We start from the raw sequence: 18347 nt of genomic DNA on the forward strand, positions 1-18347 counted from the left end.
TTAGCAGGTCCTGGGTCAGCTTTTAGTTTAAAGGAGACTCAACAACACAGCTGGTTTGGATTTAAAATACGTTTATCTTCACATTAGAAAATCACACATGGATGAAACCTCAATCAGCCTTTCAAACAGCAAAATCATCATGTTAGACAAAGTCAGGGTTCTTTAATATGTTTTCATTCGATCATGGAATCGATAGTTTAAAGTGGAAAATATGTCAGCTGATAATACAAGGTGTAAAAATGTCCTACAATCAGGCAGGACTTTGAATATAGTGTACACATCTGTCAGTACATTCAACCAGACTCTGAAGAGTCTTCAGCTCATACACACTTCAGGGTAAAAAGACACACAGAAAAATCTTTACAACTTTTCCCAGGATAAATTATTTATCCTTTGTTTCCCCCTTTTTTCACTGCTTTCCGTTTGCCAGCTCCGTGTCCTTTACCTGTGAGAAAAAAAAGGTTGAAATTTTTACTCAAAAACCATCAAAATCCAACCAAACCTGGTAAAAACAGAATCAAGACAGTAAACAGTAGAACACCATTACAATTTCTGGAACACTAGCCAAGAATAAAACATAGTTATTTTTTAAGAAAACCAACATGAAATATTTTCTGAAACAAACTTCCAAAGAAGACGGTGCTACGTAAAGCTGTGGTTTACTGATTGTTTATTTTAGGATGCTCATAAAGAGCTGTAAACTCAGTATTCACGTATTATGTAATATTACCACAATTTACAATATACACATTTTATCACAATACACATCTGCACTAACTTGCTGCTGCCTCTTAATTGCACAGCCTAACCAGCCTCAGTGCCACTTTGCAGCTCATGTAAATACTGTAAATATCATACTTAGCTCGTTCAGCCTATTTATTCTATCTGACCTGTTTTGTGTCCATGTACAACTACTCCACGTGCCTTTCACCCGGGTACAAAAGAAGTTGTTTTTTTATTAAATTGAATTGACTTGTTGGGGCTTACACGCTAGCCATCAATTACTTATAAAAATATCGAGCAGACCAGGAGCAACAGTAGCATTCATCTGGCGTCAAGTTTCTGTTCACCTGAATAATTTCACCAGCTCCAGAGGGATATTATCTGGCACTTTTAAATGCTCAATACTCGACCTAGATGGCCGCTAACTGTGACTGCGTGCCTCTCTGTTCAGCTCTGGGAAAGAAGCAAAAAGTGTTGTATCGGAGCAGTTGCCTGCGTCGGCTGAAAACGAGCTTGAGTTGAGGTTGAGAGCAGTGAGATCTAAACAGTAAACCAATGCAGAAATGTTGCGGGTAAAAAGAAAAGAAAAAGGGTTTCTTCTTCTGGTTTCTTTTTGACTGTGAGCGTTGACTGGCACATGGAAGAGGAACTTTTGGCCTGGTTATCTATTATCTGTAAATCTGACACTCTATCCACCCCCCTTGTTGGATTAATTGTTGTCAGACAATAGGAGATGGGTTCCGACATGATCCATTGTTAATATAAGAAATATTGATTACTATGGCTTGAAATTATATCCCACCCTCTGTCGAGCTCTTGTGAAAAATAGAGACTTTAACATGCTATTTAAAGTCTGTTACCTCCTCTGCTGACTTTCCCTTTGCCGCCTTTCCCTCTGCCGGCTTTTCCACCTTTGTCTTTGTGCCCACCTCGGGCAGCAGCCTTCTGACCTGCAGGACGCCCCGCCAGGCCTCCGCTGGTACCTTTTACTCCCTTGGGGTTTGCATAAGCAACAGTCACTTTGCTGCCGTCTATCTCACAGTCCTCCATGGCTTCTTTGACAGCTTTGCAGCTTTCTTCACTCTCAAAGTCCACAAAACCATATCTGAGGAAAATGTGATGTAAATTATGCGAGTGTAAAGCAGAATTTGAGAAGAATAATTTAAAAAAAGAAAGACAACTTTATGCTTCTCACTTTTTTGAGGCTCCTGTCTCTTTATCTAGGATGACTCTGGCACTGGTCGCCCCTTCAAAAGCACTTTTCAGAGTCTCTGCAGACGTTTTCTGGGTGAGGCCCAACACGACCAGAGTGGTTGTCAGGACTAAAGAGGGGGGAAAAACAACGGTGGTGTCACGATTTTCATGACTTATCATGGCTCAAACTGACTTCACTTACACTTGAGTATCGATGTGCTCAATCCCACATACCTTTCACCTTCTCCGCCTTCTCTTTCGCCTTCACCGCCTTCTCTTTCGCCTTCTCCGCCTTCTCCGACTTCTCTTTCACCTTCTCTGTCTTCTCTTGCGAGTCGTAGAATTGTGCCTTGACCTCCCTTTCCAGGAGCTTCATGTTTTGGGTGGACTGTAAGGCCTCTTCAGCATCTGCCACAGTCCTAAACTCCACAAACGCAAATCTGCAGAGGATTACAGAAGTTAATATAAAATACTTTCCCCGTTGGGTCGAAGAAAGGCTGGTGTTGATGTACTTACCCCCTTGCTTTGCCTTTGCTTTTCGGCACGGTGATCTCAACAGCCTTCTGAAAGACGCTCCTCAGTTTCTTTACGTTCACATCGAAAGACAAATTGCTTACAAATAATGTGTTATTTGGAGGAGCTGCAGCTGTGAGGAAGAAGAAAGATCTTTCATCAATAAAGGGACAATTGCTAAGCTCAGATTTAACTGAATAATCCAAAAAGATTTGAAAACATTTTAATAGCTTTAGTACCAAGTGATTTACCTCTCGTTTTTTTGTTGTCATCTTTAGCTGTGGCCGCTTGAGGCTTTTTTGCTTCTCCTACAGAGTCGACAGTCAAAACCCGGTCTTGTATCTTGAAAACTCGTTTTTTCTGCAGTAGTTTCTTAGCAACTGCTTTGCTTTTCAACTCCACAAAGGCAATACTGTTGAAATATGAAGAAATTATTTAAGTACAGATTACAAAAATGTGTGATTTCTATCATATTAAATGCACATTTTATTTTTTCACCACTGCCTTATTTAATATAACCAATAATGCACGTCCTGCTGATCTGTACACAGAGGAAGCTTTTTAATACCCTCACCCTTTGCTTGGGCCTTCAGCTCCACCAGGAAACCTCACATTGACGGCTTTGCGGAAGATTTTCATAATGTCTTGTTTTGTTGCGGTGTACGGGAGGTTCTTCAGAAACAGACATTTGGCATCTATGGATGCTGAAAGTGGGACAGTCTTCAAGTCAACATGAGTAACTACAACTTTAAATTCATGCGTAACAGAATTATTAGATCCAGTCGAGTTACCTTTTTTGTCCGCAGGTGAAACTTTCACTTTCACCTTTTCCGCATCCTTGACCTTTGCTTTGTCGATCTTCATCGGCTTGTCGAGTACCATCTCTCCATTTAACGTCAAAGCTTTGGTCAAGTCCATCTCTGAGGCCAAATCTACGTGTGCATGTTTTCTTAAAAAAACAAAAAAAAAACAGCATAACATTACTTTTAAGGTAATTTTGTATTTTAAGGAGCAGCAATATTAATTCCAAGAGGATGAGACAAATGGACCTGATGATTAAAGCTCACGTTAAGCAGCGTACTCACTTGGACCGGTCTAATCTGATGTCTTGAACCAGGAGACTTTGTGTCATGAAGAAATTCGCTAACGAATCCTTGACGTCTTCAAATTTCTTAGAGGTGTTCAGGTTGCCAACAAAAAGACAGAAACCTGCAAAAAGATAAAACTGTTACGTGTGAGACCATTAGACGCGTTACAGCACAAAGCAATTAGCAGTCCGTCTTATTTGAGCTCTTACCGTCATTGATGAGCTTAGTTTTCTTCGATGGAGAGGTATCAACGGTAGAGTCCACCTTCCGTTTCCCTTTTACTGCAATCAACGGAAAATGTTATCAGTGTGTGTGATGTCTGGTCTCTCATCGGAGTGTTGGATCCTTCACTTCTCCCATTAAGACACTTATTTCATTAATTAACTTCTAAAAATAAGATTCAAGACATCCTAAGTCATCTAGCACTTTTATTTATGCCGTAAATTACAGTAATTTCACAAATATCAACTAAACACTCCATCAGATATGATAGAAAATGTTTACAGGAGCATTTACAGTAAACCAATTTGAACCATATTTTGTTATGCAAAATATATAAAAATAATTTGTCTAAAGATTATCTACGCAAAGTTGAGTTAAGGCTTCGACACGTTATAGACGAGTGTGAGGCCTTTACTTGTTTAACAGGGTTTTCTTTTGGTAATAATATGACTGAAGGACTTCAAGGATTCCAGCAGCTGCATCACATGAAAGAATCATCTGTGTGTACATTTTGGTAAAACTTTTGAAGTCATTAGGCGTGTACTTTTAAGTATATTGCTATAGCGCCACTAAGAGGAGACTCATCCACATTACATGTCATTGGGGAAGAGATTGCTGTGAAAAACTATTTTTGAAGCAAGACAGTAAGAGAGTAAAAACAAAACAGGAAGACAGCTTTATTATTGACAACTCTTTCATTATTAGCTCTTGGAGACATTCTTACCTTTTGTCTCTTTAACAATCATCTGTTTATCACGCGCTCCTTCCTCATTCTTCTTCTCCCAGGTTACAGCGATTGTACTTTCTCTTTCTCCAACAGTGATGTCCATCTGACAGTCTAAAGAGAAAGACACGTCACTGGCGCCGTTCACAATTTCACATTAAGACACATGTTATGTGGTGTCTTATATGTAGTACCTCCGGATTCCTGCGTCTCTTCCTTTATGTTTGTCTCTGTGGCCTCACTGGGAGAGACCTCCGTGCTGCTGACTGCATCAGCTGACGAGATGATCGGAGTGTGTTCACCTTGTAAAAATAGTCAAGATTTGATTTAAAGACATCACTCAGGTGTACAGCAGGGTGTTTCAAACTTGAGATAGAGTTTTGGGTGGAGTATCACTTTAAAACCAAACGATAAATTCAACACAACATCTGCGTAATGGAAGTAATCTTCTGTTTCTGAATAAATGAGATGCACTAGTAATAATTTTTACCGCTATCCATCATCTGACCACTGGCATCAGTTGTCTTTTCTGAGTCATCCACCGCTCCTTCCCCATTCTTCTCGTCCCAGGACACACTCACATTAGACGCACTTCCTTTTACTTCAATCACATCGTCCTTCTGAGGATCTAAAGATGCAAATGTGTTACTGGCACAGCTCAGAATTTCATTTCGACATCATCTGTAATGTGGTTGTTCAAGTTGTTTCATCCAAACAGTCATATTCATTTTATACTTAGTCATTTCAAGGAAAAGACTTACCAGGGTTACTGTTGTCCTCTCCATCTACAGCTTCCTTGTTGACAACTTTGCTTTGTCTTTTTCTTTGTTTCGTCTCCTGAAATATATATACATTTATGACGTTTTGACCTCAACCTTGATTATTTTGTCAATTATCTTTAACATGTATCATTAGGGTTAGCCCAAAGCTGATGTCTTCAAATCACTTGTGTGCAAACTCACAACATATAAAAAATATACTTATATAGAGAATAAAAGCAGAAAATTCTTATGTTCTGAGGCTTGAACAAGCGAAAGAATGGTAGTCTCCCAAAATAAATGTCATTCATGTCTATGAAACAGCTAATCGATTAGTCGACCTCTAATCCAGCACTATTTGAGAGTTAAATGTAATAGCATTGCTACAATAACACAATTGTACAACAGCTGTATAATAATGATTGTACAATAACTGACGCGTTGTCCAGTGGTAAATTAACCACTTAAAACAGGGCTTGTAGTTAGAAATGAGACTCCGGTCAACTGTAAGCTAACAGCTAACGTAAGTTAGTTTTAAGCTATGTCCAAACAACCGACAGCGTAAACAATCTACTTTATGCACGCTGAAGCCATGTAAATAGACATGTAATGTAACGTCATCCTTACTTCTGTCTTTGCCATATTTCTGTTATAATATCACACAATCACAGGCTGGCACACAGAGTCCAAGCCGATAAATACACGTGTGTCGACCTAAAAACATCCACATGCGACTGTTTTACAAAACGCACTGCGCATGTGCGTGGTGTACTACGGGTGCCCGCGGGTTTTTTTGGTAAGCAACATGCGAGTTAGCAAAAGCGGATCCTGTTTAACGTCATCCACATAGACTTGTGACTAGTTCCCGGACTACACTGCTATGAACAAATTCTGGGTAATTATTGGGTAATAGTGAACAATATTTCGAAGGGGGGAAAGCATATAGGGAGGTATTTTTCGAAGCTAGTAAGCGCTCAAATTGAAATTCCTGACAGCTAGCCAAGTAGCCAATTAGCTTAACTTAACTCTTGAGTTGGTGTACTCCCCCTTCAGCTATGCTCTATAGTGGAGCTCCACCGGACTCCAGAGAAAAAGAAACTCACTTTGAAGTGTTGCATGTTGCTGCTCATTACCTCAACTGAACCTCGTCATGTTTTTCACATAGTGTGTGTTTAGTCCTCACGCGTGAGGACCTAACGTTAACTGAAGCAGCGTGTTGACTGTAACAGGTACTGAACTACGAAGAACTCGCGGTCCGAAGGTCGAGCTTCAACGCGGCAGCTCACCCGGGGCAGATAAGGTATTATCGGGTCACGTCAACCATCCAGGCTGTAAACAAGACCATTATGAGCTGATCATGGAGGACGTGGGACTGATTTGAGGAGCATCGGGATAAGCTTCACTACAATGGGGACTCAAAGGAACGGTTTCAATAAGGAAAGTTTCGTTTTGGCGGTGGACGTCGGGACGACTTCAATCAGATGTCACGTCTACGACAAGGAAGCACAAATCCGAGGGTCATGCACCGACAAGGTATTCATCATCTTCTCACTGTGCTTTTGGGCTAAAATGACATCAGCTATTTTAATCACAAACGTACACAAGCATTATGGATTATTCAGAGGCTGATCTTTATTTTTTCTTATCCTGGTCACGTTTCTCCAGGTTGTCCCCTTGTATCCAGAGGTGGGACATGTGGAGATGGACCCAGGGGAAATATGGAGAGGGTTTATCACTGTTGTCAAGGGAGCTGTGCAAGGTACAGGTGCATCAGTTCCTCCTGAGGTCATCTGTCAACAAGCGCACTAATTGATTTTACACGTTAATTGCCACGCCCTATGACAAATATGTTACCAGTTTGTAAAATTTCCAGTTTGTTCTGTTTTACGACAGCATGTAGATGACTAACACAACGTTTTGGTTTGAAAAAAAAAACCTTGTTGTGAAATAGGATAGCTGGATAGACTGAAGTTATTGTTTCGCCATTGAGAGTTTGAAACCTTGAACTCTGTTGTGGCTTTCTTAATAAATGTATGAAGACATTGATTCACTTAGAAGTTTTGTTTTGCCCCTAAAAATATAATAATCTCTATAACCCCTTAATTATAGGGTTGCAGCAATATACCAGTTTCAAGGTAAACCATGGTATGAAAATTAATGGTTATTATACTTTGTGCATTTGCTTATCTACGGTGTTGCACATAATGGACATAATTTTTTGTGAAATAATTATTAGAATTAAAGTCTTTGTTTCCTTTCCTTAAAGGCTCATTATACATTATAATATCTGTGATATATAATGTATAACACTGTGATACTGTGAAACCATAAAACTGTGATATTTTCTGTGATTGTGATCATACTGGAAAATCTCATACCGTTACAATCCTGCTTTAATGTGAATGCTTGTGCTGCTTTGCACACAATGTAGATGCAGGCGTGCAAATGCGTCAGATAGAGGCTCTTGGCATTTCCACTCAGCGAGCCACCTTCACAACATGGGACAGGTAAAATTAAATCAGTTAATCAAGTTACAGTACTCTATATCAAATAAAGTCCATATGACTTGAAGGAAAACTGAAAGAGAACCACTGTAGCACACCTTTTTTTTTACCAGTCTTCGTCTAGTTCTTTTATGTCATAGGTTCATCTCGCTCCCCGTTGTTCACTTTGACAGGAAAACTGGGGTTCCTTTCCATAACTTCATCAGCTGGCAGGATCAGAGGGCTGCAGACCTCGTGAAGTCCTGGAACAGATCCTGCACCATGAAAGTGAGTCTTTGTGCTCTGCATCTCCACCTTTCATGTTAAGTTGGAAGTTCGAAGAGAAAAGCTAAAATATTAGAACTTGTTTGTTTGAAAGTGGCCTTGCTAAAAATGTGATTTGACAGTGGGAAATCATAATGTCTCTTCATACAATATGGCTTTGATTGTTTCAACAACCTCAGTCAATCCATGGTGCGATGAAGCTGCTCTACTTCCTGACCAGACAGAAGCGGTTGCTTGCAGCGAGTCTTATCGTCTTCTCCACTCAGCATGTCACCTTTCGCCTTGCCTGGGCTCTAAGACACTACACGCAGGTGTGTGTGTGTGTGTGTGTGTGTGTGTGTGTGTGTGTGTGTGTGTGTGTGTGTGTGTGTGTGTGTGTGTGTGTGTGTGTGTGTGTGTGCGTGCGTGCGTGCGCGCGCGTGTGTGTTTTAACTGCAGTATACAGTCTCTATAAAGAAAAACGACAATGTATAAGTACCTGTCTAAAAAACAATATTATTGGCCAATTTATCTATCCTGTTCAAAAGGTATGACAATAAATGTATATTACTATTCAATCTAATAAATGTAATCAAACACAAAACAAATAACTTTATAAAAGTTTAATAAAATGCAGTTTTAATCAGAAGCACTTGAAATATTGACAAGTTGAATGTTTTAAATATATACACATATATATAGAATATTTCATATTCAACTGTCTAGTAATGAGTCTTCAACTTCTAAGTCCAAGTTAAATCTCTTTTTCTGTCAAGACAAGTTGCAGTTCATCAAAACAAGTCCACATATCTGGTGTTTGCTCATCTGAAGCAGTGTTTAAAGCAGTTAAATGAAACTATGAAAACAGCAATAGTGAGTAGTGAAGATTTTGCTTGGTTTATGGAGTTAATGGTCATCACAATTTCCTGAAGCTCAGTGTGACGTCTTCAAATTGCTTGTTGTGCCAAAGCGAAAGTCCAAATCCCCAAACTCTTCAATCTGTATTAGCTATGATGAAAGAGAAAGCAGCAGACCCTAACATTTGAGAAGCTGGAACCAGAGAATGTTTGGCAAGCAAGTAATTGATTGTAAATATATTTAAATATCTTTCCAGTTATTGTGGGCATTTTCAAAACAAACTCCCTGTCATACCAATAATCCTGGTACAATGCACAATGAGTATAACCTTCCCAAGCTGCAGGTTTTAAAGGGTCAATAATAAAATGGAAAACAAAAGCAAATTGGGAGAGGCCGTATTATCAGCACAGCCCTCCCTTCTCTTTTCAGCCTCATCATATTTCTTTCTTCGTTCCAGGTTCGTCAAGCTGTAGCTGAGGGAAAATGCTGCTTTGGAACAATAGACACCTGGCTCTTGTTCAAACTCACAAAAGGTGCGTTTAGCAAGTGGAGCTCGTGTGACTGCCCTCTCCCAATTACAAACTTCCATTTGAAAAGTGTTCAGTAAGATATTATTAGTCAAGAGGGTTTCAGTTCATACAGTGTCAAACAGGATGTTAAGACCCAGACAGAATGCTCTTTATTCCCAAATCTATTGCATCACAGATTGGCTGAAATTCCTCAGAAATGTTTGTGCTAACTCCTCTGAGAGAGGGGGAGTTGAGAAAAATGAGCAGCAGCTCAAACAGGTTTTTTTTGGGGGGGGGGGGTGAATTTTTTAAAGCATATAAATTCTCCACTGTATCTATTTCTAGGACAAGTCCACGCTACAGACTACTCAAATGCCAGTGCAACAGGAATTTTTGACTCCTATCAGGTGTGGCATATGTATTGTGTGTATTCACTGTTTCTGTGATGTGAGGTTTTGTTTCTTTTTTTGTTTAGTTTTTTTATATCACTATCATGTAACTTTATTACAGATGTGCTGGAGTGGATTTCTCTGCTCGCTGGTCTCTCTGCCTCTCTCCATTTTCCCCAAAGTAGAAAACACAGGGTGAGTCAACCATTTCCTTCGAATACCAACTAAGGAACAGTTCACCCCTAAATAAAAAATACATACACTATATTGCCAAAAGTATTCACTCACCCATCCAAATAATTGAAATCAGGTGTTCCAATCACTTCCTTGGCCACAGGTGTATAAAAGCAAGCACCTAGGCATGCAGACTGTTTTTACAAACATTTGTGAAAGAATGGGTTGCTCTCAGGAGCTCAGTGAATTCAGTCAGTGGTATTATAACAAAGTGGAAGCGATTAGGAATGACAGCAACTCAGCCTCAAAGTGGCAGGCCACGCAAAATGACGGAGCAGGGTCAGTGGATGCTGAGGCGCATAGTGCGCAGAGGTTGCTAACTTTCTGCAGAGTCAATCACTGCAGACCTCCAAACTTCATGTGGCCTTCAGGTTAGCTCAAGAACAGTGCATAGAGAGCTTCATGGAATGGGTTTCCATGGCCGAGCAGCTGCATCCAAGCCATACATCTGCAAGTGCAATGCAAAGCGTCGGATGCAGTGGTGTAAAGCACGCCGCCACTGGACTCTAGAGCAGTGGAGACGCGTTCTCTGGAGTGAAGAATCACGCTTCTCTATCTGGAAATCTGATGGAGTTTGGCGGTTGCCAGGAGAACGGTACTTGTCTGACTGCATTGTGCAGAGTGTAAAGTTTGGTGGAGGGGGGATTATGGTGTGGGGTTGTTTTTCAGGATCTGGGCTTGGCCCCTTAGTTCCAGTGAAAGGAACTCTGAATGCTTCAGCATACCAAGACATGTTGGACAATTCCATGCTCCCAACTTTGTGGGAACAGTTTGGGGATGGCCCCTTCCTGTTCCAACGTGACTGTGCACCAGCGCACAAAGCAGGTCCATAAATACATAGATGAGAGAGTTTGGAGTGGATAAACTTGACTTGCCTGCACAGAGTCCTCACCTCAACCTGATAGAACACCTTTGGGATGAATTAGAGCGGAGACTGAGAGCCAGGTCTTCCTGTCCAATATCAGTGTGTGACATCTCAAATGCGCTTCTGGAAGAATGGTCAGAAATTCCCATAAACACACTTCTAAACCCTGTGAAAAGCCTTCCCAGAAGATTTGAAGCTGTTATAGCTGCAAAGGGTGGACCGACGTCATATTAAACCCTATGGATTAAGAATGGGATGTCACTTCAGTCTATATGTGAGTCAAGGCAGGTGAACCAATACTTTTGGCAATATAGTGTATGTCTCCTCTTACCTCTTAGTGTTGTTTATCCATTGATATTGTTTTTTTACCAAGTTTTTATTTTATAGGCCATAGAGATGTCTAGAACTAGATGACACTCTTTACATTTTCAAAAACTAAACTGCGGTGTCTTTTTACAGAAATCATGACCCATTTACTCACAACAATCCATAGACCTTGTTAAAAGCAGTTTAAGTTTTTAACTATTTTCTTTCAACCGGACTGCACCGGCCAAGGTATCACTGCTTAGAGCAGTGGTCTCAAACTGATCCAGTAAAGGGCCGCTGTGGCTGCAGGTTTTTCATTCCAACCAAGCAAGAACACACCTGACTCGACTTATTCAATCAACTGACCCTGATCCAACAAATCAACTGTGTAAAGACAATTCAGTTGATTGAATAAGTTGCGTCAGGTCTGTTCTTCTACTCATGGACGAGAGGCTAGCTGATGGTAATCTAGCTATCCATTAATGTTAACATCTGGCCACGTCACAAGCAAGGTGCACACTCCTGTATAGTGATAAGGTTAAAAGAAAATAGTCTCTCATTCCCAGTCTTCGATGGCTTACAGTTGTACAATAGAGAACTGAAGAAGAGTGTGTGATGATGCATTGTCTCTGATTTCACCCATATGACCCACCAGCCATGACTTTGGTTCCACCGACCCGTCTATCTTCGGGGTGCCAATTCCCATCATGTCAGTGGTGAGTGGTCAGGGTGGGTTCATGCACTCTGTTATCTGTGTGACTAAGATCAAAAACTTTCATTAGAACTATCTGATTGTGTTCATGCCAGCCTGTCCAAGTTGATCACTGCAATTATGTTATAAAACGAAAGTTAAGCAGGGTTATTTAGGTAATTAGCGGCAGTGAACACGTGGCTCTTCTTCAGGAGGAGAGAGTGTAATGGTATGGTGAGATATTGAAGCTTTGAGTGACACAGGGTCTTCCTCTTATTCAGACTTGGAGTGTCCTTTTTTGGACACCATAAGACACCATTGTTGCACAGATGAGACCAAACCTGTTAAGAGTACTTGTTTTCACAACAAATGAATGTCCTTCTCTGTCCCGCTGCTATAGATGGCGGACCAGCAGGCAGCCATGTTTGGAGAGTGCTGCTTTGACGTTGGCGATGTCAAGATCACCATGGGAACAGGCACCTTCATGAACATCAACACCGAGAGCAAACCACACACGTCCGTAGCAGGTAAAGAGACCCACACACACATTAAGATGATCCTATCCAGATGTGTACTAACGGGCACGTTATGAGTCAGTCTTTGTCCTCTTGTAGGTTTGTATCCTGTGGTGGGCTGGAAGATCGGCTCAGAGGTGGTGTATCTGGCCGAGGGCAACGCTGCAGACACAGGCACTGCCATCAAATGGGCACAGGAGCTGGGTAAGTGTTGAGAGGTGTACAATTCACTATATTTTGTTATTTGCAGGGAATTTTTAGAGATAGTTGAAAGGTTTATAGCAACATGTGATCAGCCCAAATCATTTTATGTTATCCATGTTTAAAAAATTGTGTGTGTGTGCGTGTGTTGCTGCAGAACTGTTTTCTGACGTTAAAGACACCAGTGCCATGGCATATAGTGTCAGTGACTCAGACGGCGTGTGTTTCGTTCCCTCCTTCAGTGGTCTGCAGGTACGAAGCTCATGTGGATCTGCGTCGGGTCATGTATTTGCTTTTATAAACACAGAATCAGCCAAAACATTAAAACCACTGACAGGTGAAATGAACAACAAAAATAATCTTCTAGTAACGCTGCAGTGTTCTGCTTGGAAACCTTGCATCCTGGTACTCATGTGGATGACACTTGACATGCACAAACCACCCAACACCATTGCAGACCAAGTATACCCCCTCATGAGCTCCAGGCGTTGACCTGGCCTCCAAATTCCCCAGATTCCAATCCAATCAAGTATCCATGGGACATCGCGGAGCAAGGCTGATCTTTGGAGGCCCCAACGTAGATCAGATGTCAAGTGGCGTCCACATGAATCCCAAGGTTTCCCAGCAGGACACTGCATCATGAACGTAGATGATTAGTGTTATTCACTGCACCTGTTGGTGGTTAATCGTTTTGGCTGATCGGTGTATTTTGTTCACTTGTACTACTGTTAGATTTTCAACCACTACTGGCATTGATTTATTTTTCTGTTGGTGTTTTTTCTGTGTGTCTGTGTGTGTGTGTAATATGGTTATGTCTCTTTTTTTCTCTGCCCTCCATTGTGAACTGGCTTTTGTAAGTGTGTGTCCTATGATTTTAGATTATATGCAATATGATGGCAAAATCAGTTCTCTATTGTTCTTTTTATAATCAGGAGCTACATACATACATTAAACATGGAAGATAGTATAGCTGCAATCTTAGAGTTTCACTTTAACGCAAAGGATATTACGAACATTTCATAAATGTATATTAATAAGTTTTTATCAGGTCAGTTTATCACATATTGACATGTTGTGTGTTTACTTCAATTATCCAAAGGCTCCTCTGAATGATCCCAAAGCTTGCGCCTCCCTCATGGGCCTCAAACCATCCACCACTAAGAGTCACCTGGTCCGTGCCATTCTGGAGTCTGTAGCCTTCAGGTGAGCCATTTTAAAGAGCTTTAAACTTCTTCACCATTCATTCTTATTCATGCTTACTGATATTGTCTCCTTGTACTCCTCTTCTTATTCACAGGAACAATCAGCTTTATGAAACAATGCTGAGAGAAACACGCATTCCCATCACGAAGATCAGGTACAGTTATCTCATCCACTAAGTGAATCAGTGTCTGAGTGTAATCAGGTAAGTTTGCTGCACGCGTGAAAAAGACTAAACAGACTGCAGACATTTAACTCTTGGCTTTGACTTTCCAGCTCACAGTGCAATATCTGAATGTAGGTCTTGGATTTTAGCCAGCAGACTGGGTGTAACAGAATGGACTCCTGTGTACCCTGCCTCTACTAATGCAGTTCAGGATTTATTGGCAATGCATTATGGGTGTCTGTTTCTCCTATACTGTTACGGTAAAGTGAGTTGTGGTGTAATTGAGTGCTCTTTCCTTCTGTCTCAGGGTGGATGGCGGTGTTTCATCCAACGACTTCGTCATGCAGCTGACTGCAGATCTGTTTGGTAGAAAAGTGACGAGACCCCAACACCTTGAAATGTCGTGTTTGGGGGCTGCTTTTGTCGCTGGTCTTGGAATCGGTATGCAGACACACACTCAACATGTACATTATTATAGCTATGGTTTGAGACTTTTGTGTTTGTTTTGGAAAACAGGGGTGAGCTGTGGAAACTAAAATTTGGATCACAGTCTTTTTTTGTGTGTGTGCGTTGATGGTATTATATCACATTATGAAATTTTAACAGGGATGTTTAAGGAAACATACGTCTATTAACCCATTAATACCAGATTCAACGTTTGCATATTTTTCCATTTGGGACCTGATGCGATGTGAGTGTGTTTTGGATGATGTTGTCATTTTAAAGACATTGATTTGTTCATGAACATCAGAGCAAATCCATTTCAAATGAAAGCTCTTAGCTAAGAGCTTAGTATTTAGCTCTTAGCTGGTTTTAATTTCAAGCCTCTATCTGTGCCAGAGGCTGATTAATAAAGGTTCTAAAGAATGCTGACAAATCTGTCAAGTTTTTTTATAAAACCGCTAGGTTTTAGGAGGTGTTGTCTAAGGACTTCAGTTTTTGAATGCATTTGAAATAGACACCATAGGTCTTCATGTGTTAAGATACAAAAAAAGGTTTAAAAACAAAAAGTGTGTTTATTAGCTTCAAATAGGAATCCAAATTAGGTATCATTCCCTCAAATGATCATCTCAAAAGCATTTATTTTTAGAAAACCCAAAGTACTGTATATTTATGGGAATACAATAGTCATCATAGTGTATTACAGGGCTTGTCTGTCAAGTAGATTTACAGATAGTGGCAACAAACACACATGCTGGCGAGTTTACGGAGCAGCAGGAGCTTTCATGTAACATTAACAACGGAGCCAGCTGAGCTTATTTTGCGGTATATAGTTGCACAAACAACAGTGGGAGAACCGGTTTCCAACCGTAACTTACTACTGTGATTATTAATCTATCAGTTGTAAACAAGGCTGAACGATCAAACAGTTTCTCTTGATTGTTCCTTAATAGTTAATACTCCGACCTTGCTTCAGCGTGCTACAATAGACAGAAAATGACAAAACCTACAGGTTCCAATTTTGTTAGTTACCCAGTTGTTGGGGGGTTAATATCCATAGATGTGGAAGTTTTTGACACAACCTGATACCAGTGACTGTGACAGAAACCATATAGTGCCCACGCCTGTTGAAAAGTGAGTTTGTGCCAATACTATACTTTTGGAGCAGGAGGGATAATAAAATCTGAACTGAAGCTTTGTTTCTTAAAGAGACTGCTCAGCTCAAACGTTGCAATGTGGAGATAAGTGGAGAAATGAAAAGCAGCTGCGTCGAGCAGTAAGACACTTTAACGTTTCTCTTCACTCTCACTGTGGCTCTTTGTTTTTCCTCTAAAAATATTACAACACTCAGTCGTGACATTGACTGTCTATTGATTGTTACATTTGAAAAGGTTCTGATCAAAAGTCCTATTTTTAGTCTTGGTGCTGGCAGAGAAAGCGAAATGAAATGCCTTGCTGTTTCTTATGTAACCTGCTTTCCATGTAATTATTCACATTACGTAATTAGATTATTATACATTAGTCAGTGCTTAATTAAATCAAACACTGGAGATGGATTCGTCAGTTATTTTCTAACAGGCCAAAGGCAGGTGGTGCTGATGGCTGAATAAATCTGTGAAGCATTAGTTCCTAATGCTTCTTCAGTGGATTCAGCAGCTGATAGTGTTGTGGCGATACACCATTTCCTTCCGTTGTTTAGCAGTGTATTTGAGCACATACTCGTCCCTACTCGTGACCTCATGTGATTTAGACAGTACCCCCCACGTCTGTGTGTAGTGTAATGCATTCTCTCAGGATAAGCAGAGTCTTGTGTGTATTTTTTACTTGTATTTACTGACATGATCCCCGGATATGATTAGGTCAAGGCTCTGCGTAACATCAACATTTCAGACATGCAGCGTCTGTTGCCCTTGACTAATGTAGTTTAGAGTTGTTTTGCCAACTTTCTTCATGTGTTACATGCGTAAATACACGTCCAGCCCATTTAGATCAAGTAACTTGTTGTTGTGGCTGCTGACCTTCTGTAATCACTCATTTTAAACACCGATCTCACATCACAGCTGTTGACTTATGTTCAACAAATCATGAGCAGGTGTTAAAAGAAATATATATGTGATCTATATATATGACCTCAAATCACAGAGATACCGATATTCGCGCAAATAGCACTTGACAAAAAAATGGCAGATTTGCAGGAAAGTCCAGTATAAATAGGGATTTAGTCTGCATTTTATAGCACTTCCTTTACATGAGCCACTTTTAAAGAGTTCTTCCTGTCGCTGCAGGCTACTGGAGGACCAGAGAAGAGCTAAAGAAGCTGCAGAGCACTGACAAGATGTTCCTGCCCCGAGGAGCAAACAAGGAAGGAGCATGTAGCAGAAGTAGGGAATACATCCCTGTCCTCCAGAGCTGGGAGAGAGCTCTCCGACGCTCCATGAATTGGTACAAGCCTTGACACTGGATGCACTCACAGGAAGATGTGAAAGTAGACGGTTCTGTTTCAAACAAAATAGCTGTTTTTAGACGTAGCCACCATGAGCTATGTCTGTACAGGTAATGAACGGCACAAAGCACCGTCAGTGTGCCGCCACCACCTGCACAGCCTTGAATTGTTACCCACACACACACGCTACTCACACCTTTTACTATTTCTTCACAGCAGTCTTATGAGGTTGATCCTGTATTCATTCCAGCCACCAGTGCCTCATCGTATGACAGTGTTGTATCCAGCTGGCATAGTATTTGTACATTTTCCCACATGGGGGCGCTAATGACTGCCTTTACAGCTTTGTAATTTATGATCTCGCCATAGCAACCACATGCCACATGCTAAAAAGGAGCCCCAGAATAAGGAGCTAGCACTTATTCTTCTGTTCATGACACCTCCATATATAAAGAGCTCTAAAGAAGGCAGAATTCTAGTTTTTTTTTTTTTAAATATTGTCAAACATTCAACTCACATGGTTTTGGCATTTGCCTTCTCCTTTTTAATGTAGCTGTTTCTTGGCAAGTATTTTAACCTGTCAGCTCCACCTGAGAAAACATCCAGTCACACATGTCTGGAGCAGCTTCATTCATTCATACACTTTTAACAGCACTGAGACATATCTTTAAAATGAATACAATTATCAAGTGTGATGATTACATTGTTTAAACTGGAAAACAAAAACTGATGCTATATGTTTTGCTATCTTCAAGGGAATCCTACTGGACTTATGTATTTCAGAAATATTGATCTGCTTCCTCGCTGTATGTAACACACATCTCCATATTTTGTTGATGTCGACTGTGAGAGGGATTTTTATGCGTATATGTGGCAGATTATAACAGCTGTTGTACATTTTATGACCGCTCACATACATCTCAAACACAGATTATCATCTCCATGCTCTGTAATAAATGAACAAGTTGATCAGGGATATAAATATGAATTGAACTGACCATAAACAGAAATAGGAAACATAAATATGTTTTGATTGTCAGTCCATGTTGTTATTTCAGTTACTAGCTCATGTTCATTGGTGACAGCCACAATGATGTCAGATGATGATGTTTTGACTCAAGTCATTTATTGACCTGATGAACTGTGATGACAATTTTACAAATACTTCACATTGTGATTTCAAAGAAATGCTCACAAATTACCATGAACATGTAAACTGTGAATCTCTGTGCTATTTGGGTGTTGTTAAGTATTTTTGGTCTTCCCTAAATCTGTAATATTTTTCTACATATACTAAGAGATTAGTTATGCAAAGTGACACTGTGTGTAATGCAAGAATTAACACCTCAGCTCGAAATGACATTTCATTTCTAACACTTCATTCAGTTCTTGAATGGCAAATGTCCTCCCAGGCTGCTGGGAAGTAACAAATAATACATTTGTATGATCGTTCATTTTGTTACTAAATTGCGTTAAAACTACCGAGTATTTTGTCAGATGTTGAAGACATTAAAGACATTAATGAAGAGCAGTCGTCGGTGGTGATTTGGGCTTCTCCTG

At 40.4% G+C, this 18347-nt stretch overlaps 2 protein-coding genes across 3 annotated transcripts; one reads left to right on the plus strand and one right to left on the minus strand.

Moving 5' to 3' along the window:
• Positions 1-54: 54 nt before the first annotated feature.
• On the minus strand, positions 55-6004 carry LOC115573135 (nucleolin-like). The gene is made up of 15 exons (XM_030403789.1): positions 5850-6004; positions 5226-5301; positions 4955-5092; positions 4659-4766; positions 4465-4578; positions 3728-3799; positions 3516-3639; positions 3222-3379; positions 3005-3134; positions 2682-2842; positions 2434-2563; positions 2152-2357; positions 1919-2045; positions 1584-1828; positions 55-445 (listed from the first exon to the last, which is right to left on the minus strand). The coding sequence occupies exons 1-15, from the start codon at positions 5862-5864 to the stop codon at positions 387-389; spliced, it is 1863 nt and encodes a 620-aa protein (XP_030259649.1). The 5' UTR covers positions 5865-6004; the 3' UTR covers positions 55-386.
• Positions 5997-18315, plus strand: gk5 (glycerol kinase 5). 2 transcript variants are annotated; one of them, XM_030403791.1, is made up of 17 exons: positions 5997-6117; positions 6452-6755; positions 6888-6981; positions 7654-7729; positions 7900-7993; positions 8170-8301; positions 9285-9360; positions 9682-9743; positions 9847-9920; positions 11786-11846; positions 12222-12348; positions 12436-12540; positions 12695-12789; positions 13637-13740; positions 13835-13894; positions 14211-14344; positions 16630-18315. In XM_030403791.1, exons 2-17 carry the CDS (start codon positions 6630-6632, stop codon positions 16797-16799), a joined length of 1590 nt encoding a protein of 529 aa, XP_030259651.1. In that variant the 5' UTR covers positions 5997-6117; positions 6452-6629; the 3' UTR covers positions 16800-18315. The 2 variants fall into 2 exon arrangements, with proteins under 2 accessions (XP_030259651.1, XP_030259652.1); XM_030403792.1 differs by having other exon boundaries at positions 6007-6755.
• The last annotated feature ends 32 nt before the right edge of the window (positions 18316-18347 follow it).

This window comes from Sparus aurata, chromosome 21, assembly GCF_900880675.1.
Source record: "Sparus aurata chromosome 21, fSpaAur1.1, whole genome shotgun sequence".
In the NCBI taxonomy this organism is placed as follows: domain Eukaryota; kingdom Metazoa; phylum Chordata; class Actinopteri; order Spariformes; family Sparidae; genus Sparus; species Sparus aurata.